Source organism: Phaethon lepturus, unplaced genomic scaffold, assembly GCF_000687285.1.
Source record: "Phaethon lepturus isolate BGI_N335 unplaced genomic scaffold, ASM68728v1 scaffold35464, whole genome shotgun sequence".
Taxonomy (NCBI): Eukaryota; Metazoa; Chordata; class Aves; order Phaethontiformes; family Phaethontidae; genus Phaethon; species Phaethon lepturus.
Window position 1 is genome coordinate 8,253 of NW_010533137.1, and position 6,319 is coordinate 14,571.

The following is a 6,319-nucleotide window of genomic DNA, read 5'->3' on the forward strand; positions in this document are numbered from 1 at the left end:
CCATTAAATCTAAATTGGAAGAGAGAATTTTAACAAACTCCACAGATGAGACAACAATGAGAATAGAGGAGGAACAGTTTAATAATGAGGTAGAGCAAAAAAAGTAGACAAACTGTATAGTTCTTAACCAGTTTTGTTGACTGAGGTGATAATTTTGGAAGAACAGGTCACTGATGATATAAAAAAATCAAGGCACAAATGCAAGTCTAAGCACCAGCATTTTTCATAAAACATAAAAAAGGAAACTTGCAGATGTGAAGCAAACACACCTGCAAGGCTTCAGAGAAAAACTTCTGATGAAAGGAAACACTGAGACTTCTAGTAGCAACTGAGAACTTTGTGAAGTATCAACTGGCAAGGAAAGAGGGCAGTACAGCCACAAGAACATTCATGGTAGTTTTATCTTATTTAATGCACATGGCAGTATAAACTAGGCAGACAAAGAGAATTAAGAGTATGAGGTAAAGAAAAGCAAGAATTCAATTAGATATCATAGTACATAGGCCTGAGAGGAGATCTGACACCCTTTGGTCAAGTATGAAGGAAAGAGAAGAGGTCAAAACCAGTAGCCTTTGGTATGAATGGAAAAGGCAAAGATAAGTCATCCCAAGCAACTGAAATAAAAACAAAACAGTCAAAAAGGAGAGGGGGAAAAAACCAAGCCACAACCAAAAGCACAATGAAGAAAAATTATTCACTTGCAACGAAAGCTGCTGAGAAGTCAGGAGCAGAAATTAGCCCCTTGTTTCTAGCTTCACACATTTCTAATAATTTGTGAGGGTTCTGGTTAGTTGGCAAGCACATAAAAGCCAACCAGGAAAGGTTCAGAAAGCCAGGACAACTAGGGGTGAACACAAGAACAATCTTCCTAAACCAGAGTTCAGAACGTCCTGAGGAGACAAAGTAGTGACAGGAGAAGAAGGGGGGAAATAACAAGGAAGAACTGCAGACCACATGAACACAAACAAGAACAGCACAAAAGGAGAGGAAACAAGAACCTCCAAGAGAAGAAACTTTTCGGTGCCTAGTCTCAGTTCATAGTAGGAAGGGATTACAGCAGTAAAGCTATGTATAATAAGAAACTGTAGATATTATTCCCTTTTTTTTTTCCTTTTTTTTTTGCGCTCTTGATGAAACTGTTTTGCCTCAACAATACTTTTTATTCTGAGGCACCTCTCTCCCAGGCTGAACTGTGGAAGCTGAACTTTTGCAGCTCAGTGGCTGAGCTGATCAGCCATCTAAATCCCATGTCATGGGAAATATTGACAGAAGTTTTGCACTTTCTGAGAGGGGCACAGCTGCTTTGTGTCCAGAACTTCTGCTAAATGATTTCTGTAATTCGCCCAAACACCAGACATACCCCTAACAACAAGCAAGCAGTATGCTGCATTTGCAGCAACAGAAATATATGTCACTGAGCATACAGTCACTCAGTTTGAGGACTTATGACCTCTATATGCAATACAAGACCTGCTATAAAGCAATTTCCCAACTTCATCTTAAACACATGGAGATGCTGCAAAGCATAAGGTAGTTGAGATGGATACAGGAATAGCAGTGTGAAATCTAGTGTCCTTTGACAACTAAGGGAACCGACTAGATAATATAACAGCTTCATCTATCCTTAAACCTCTGCATGTAGCTCTCTTGGAAAGCCATTTATACCTGCAGAATCCTGGCCTGATCTACAGTAGCTTAACAACCTTGATAAAATAAAACCACTGATAAGCTGAGTTTGACTTTTATACTTCAAAACATTTTTAGGCATACCTCCAATGCTCAGTTCAACTGGAATGAGATGATGCATCATTCATACGGATAGGAAAGACCCATGAAGATTTCTGCTCCATGAGAACGGCTGGAGACACAGCACCTCTAGTTTCAATAGAGGGAACTTGAAAGGCGCTTAGATACAGTACAATTGTGCTCAGCACAAACACATCTGAGAAGAAAAACTACATCTTTGCAAACTTCTCTATTACACTAAGTAGCGAATGGGTGAAATGTAAAAGTACAATTTTCCATCTGCATCCACAAAATTCACAGACAAACTCCAAATATGGAGATGCCTGGATCAGCTACAGTAGCTGCTGGCTGGTGACACAAGGCTAAGCACAGCATTACAAACAGAAGCCTAAGCTTTGATACTGAAAACAAATTAAAGTCCTGCTATCATTCACAAAAAAAGAGCAGTTTTCAATAGAGAGTTTTTCTATCACAAAGGGCATTACAGAGCTAACTTTGAAGAAGAGGCTAACAGCCATCAGTAGTATGTCACTCCACCTTTTTATAGACTATTTCAAAATGACTGTCAGAATTATGTCTGGAAAAGAAGACATCCATGTAACAACAGCAGATAAACTGTTGGTTTCATTAGCAATCTTCTCTTGAGATTACTCAGAACATGCAAAATAGCATTTGTGATTATTTCAGGTGGAGATTTAATCTTAAACTCCTTAAGTGTGCGCCACAATTAGTTCCTATAACCAAGTATGCCAAAATTCTCTCGCAACCCTCTCCATTTAGCTTCTTTTTAAAGAGCAGTGGGATCTGTGCTGAACTCCCTCATTTCACAGAAACCACTGCGTCGCTGACCTTGTCCTGAGACCCCCAAGAGAGATCTAAGGAGGCTGCTTTGGCATCAAGCTCAGGATGCTCCAGTTAGAATTACTTCCCCTACCTTGTTATGGCAATGGGAAACTAGTCACAGTACCATCACACTTAATGGGAACGCTAAATAGCAATGAGAGCTGCAGCGGCAATTCATGCTATCAAATAAATACACTGACGAAGGCTCAGCCAAGTCAATGTGCTAAATGGACAAGCAAGACATTCTCTCCTCGAATAAAAATCTGGTTTATGTGACGTGTGAACACCTGTTGATAATCCACTTTGGGCCGCCTTTTTCTCCGTGACTGGCTTCTTGCACGGCTACCACCAGCACTGGCACCCTCTGTGTGGGCAGTCCCGCTACCCACATCAGCTTCACCTCTGGCAGCCAGATGCAAACTGTCACCTGGCATCTTCTTTTCTCCAGCTCTGCCCAAGCGTTTCTGCCTCTCGCACTCATCTTCTGCTCTCCCTCGTCCTGATCCAACTTTCAGTCCCAGTGTATGAGAGTCATTTGTCAGGGCTAGTTCCTCTGAGACAGTCTTTGAGTCAGCTCCCTTCTTTACTGAGGACTCCTGCAGTTTGAGTCTGTCAAACAGCTGCAAAAGAACATTTGTGTACATGACCACATTCATAAAACAAGAGAGGCTGCTTGTTCAGCATTTCTACGTGGTATTTGCATATACGATCCCAAATCAGAGCTCACAATAGACAATTAGTGAAGAACATTTACCAGCAGTAAAGACTATGTTTTCTTGCCAAAGTTAAACAGTGATATAAGGTGGATAGGCCTCTTGCATGCACGTAAGTGTCTTCATGCGAGCACTGAGGAATTTAATTTGGGGAGCAATAGTGATGTGCAGTAGCAATTAACTTTGGTCAGGAACAACAGAAAGCTACCAAGTTGCTCCATTAGCTCACTTTCCCCAATGCTCTTGTCATGTTGTCACATAGTATTAGAGAGACTTCCATCCTCCTGTCCTCAGGCAGGACATGAAACCCTAAGATAAGGGGCCTCAATCAGCAAAGAGTGTATACTGAAAAAATTAGGGACCTTTTGTGTTCCCCCAAAATAAACTAGAAGATGTTGTGTGGGTATTCTGGGAGGTGAGCAGACCACAAACAATAGAAAAATAATAAAAGCTAGAGCAACAGATCCAAAGCACTGTAAGAACTCATTAATCTAAGAATACATGGTGCTGAAACTGGAAAAGAAACTCCTTTTACTCTGGCAGCAGGCAAGCTTTTATGACATACTGACAAATGAAAAGGATTCCCGTTTAGCCTGTCTCTTCCGAGCAACAGGATGGAAAGCCAGTCCCTGTGAGAGTGGGCTAAAGGAACAATGACAACTTGATATTTTTAACTAATCTTTAAAAAAGGAAGGGTGAGATCTATCAGAAAACAGATTTAAATGGCAGGAATTTGAAAGCAAATTCCTCACACTGAAACCTGTTTGAAAGTTTTTGTGATGCTTCTCTGATGTTCAAAAGGCCCAGAGCTATGCATTCAACAGGCACAGCCCTCACATTTTTTTTTCTCCTTCATTGTTCCGAAGTTCATCTATCATCTCTTCAGTTCTCAACTTCATACACATCTTTTTTTGCAGCTGGATCCTAGAGAGCGTCTTGCTTTGGTGCAACATGCAGAATCTTTGGCTTCACAGTACCTAGACTAGAAGTTCAAGTGACCAAACAGACGTACTGTTTTGTAGGCTGGAGACAAAGACTGTCACTCCATGAACATTAGTATCAGAGTTAGGCACTGCCAAATCACCTGGCAGGACAAATGTGGCCCAGATCCGCCACGTGTGCAAAAAACGCACAGAACAAATAAATTAAAACTACAGAGTCAGCATATTGCTCTAAGCAGCAGCAGCGACTGTGATCTAATAGTAGGAGCTCTAAAGTGGAACTTCTGTAACACTGAACTATGGCCAAAGTACTTTTAAAAAGGTCAGAAAACTGGTGGGTTTTTTTCTCCCCAGCTCAAGTCATTTTAGAGTCACCTGTAATAAAAGGAGGTAAAAGATTTCAAATGTAAATATAGTTTTCCAATCAATGTTCCCCTTTTACTACTTTGAAAAAGGAGATAGTAAAAAAAAAATAATAAATAAAACTGGAGAAGGTTACCTACCCGGGTTAGTGTGAGCTGAGGTTCTGCATAGAAAGCTTTGCCCATTACTGGTTTCCTGTATGTCTCATCTACGTCTGTCAGGGCCTAGAAGAAGATAAAAGAAATGGAAAGGTCAAAATTAAAAGAAAATTAAAAGAAAACATGAAAAAGCTTTGTACCAGCTTTGTGTCACAGCATTATGAAATTATGTTCTATCTGGAAGAAAATCCATCCTAAGAACAAGCTGTGCTTTGGAGCTGGTTTCTTAATCATCTAAGTTGTACTGAGGTATAAAAGCAACAGCAAAGCCTAGCATCCATTCTGCATTACTTGCAAAATCTTTGTCAGCCTTGCCTGAAAAATCCTTCCCCCTCACCCCCATTTCCAAACTTTTCACAGCTCTTTTAATAGCTGCTTTTAACAGCTGCTTTTCCATCCACTGTCTTTTAAGATCTTCATGAGGTAGAACACAGGGAAAAGCTGTTGTCACTGACATCCCAGTGACATGTTAGTGAAAGAAAACAGAGAAGTGGCTACCACTATAAGACGACTGGGTTTTGCAGAGAAAGGTTTGGAAGCTTCTGATATTCCTATTATTCCATCCTCCTGGGTTCTTATACAAAATCTTTGAAGATGTTGGGAACTCTTCAAAGCTTCTCTCTCATGGCGAGGCACCTCTCAGACGTACCAATCCAACACCAAGCACCACTTATGTCTGAAGCCCCACACTCAGTGCCAGAGCAAATTGGCTTTATGAACCACAGTACCACATCAATATTCTCAAAATGCAGTTTGCTTAAACCTGTTGCAAATTTCAAGGTTTCAATATAGCAGTTATAAATCAAGGGCTGGAACAATAATTACCATATTCCAGAACTTGTCAAACGCAACCAAAAACCCCGTGCAGACTCCACGAAGCCCTTTGAAAGTGCGGATGTGGACATTGATTTTTACGCCATCTCGGACACAGCGATGAAGTTCTCCCAGTGGGCTGCCTTCATGGACTAAAACAGAAAGAGGACATCACCAGTCTTCAACAAAATACATATATATATATAAAAAAAAACAATATGTAGAAATCTACTCTGTGTAGAAGTATGTAAGATCTTGGCTCAACACTTTTCTTCACAGCAAAAGAAATGAGAAGCCCCAGAGCACTGCAGCACACTGTGGTTGTAATTACTAGACCACCAAAACTCTTCTTACAGTGGGGACAGTAAAGACTTCAGAAAATATGAAGGTTTCACTTTACATAACCCACAGCCAAATCAGCCCCAGCTGAAAGTCTTTTTGCTACATTTCAGAAACATACTAAGTAACGCTAATCTTAAATAAAAGTACTTCAGAGGGAACAGAAAGCTCACAGAGGCAGACAGAATTTCACAGAAAAGACAAATGCAAAGTTAAGGCTACCTCAGATTAGTTACAATCTGTTAATATAGTATCACGTGTTCCTTTTCTTTACACGGAGACTTCTGAAACAATAAATGACTCAAAGTTCTTCAACTAACTAAAGTTAAATTCTTTAAATTGATGAAAATGTATTGTTTCAGTTAAACTTTCAGCAGCCAGCTGAACATCCTTCAAAGATGTA

General features: G+C 40.3%; 1 protein-coding gene across 1 annotated transcript; it reads right to left on the bottom strand.

Annotated features, from left to right (window-relative positions):
- Window positions 1-2,804: 2,804 nt before the first annotated feature.
- LSM11 (LSM11, U7 small nuclear RNA associated) lies at window positions 2,805-5,729 on the bottom strand (the record flags this gene model as incomplete). Its single annotated transcript, XM_010285088.1, has 3 exons — window positions 2,805-3,209; window positions 4,747-4,830; window positions 5,590-5,729. Coding segments are annotated over 3 exons (629 nt in total), but the record flags the coding sequence as incomplete, so codon positions are not given.
- Between the last annotated feature and the right edge of the window lie 590 nt (window positions 5,730-6,319).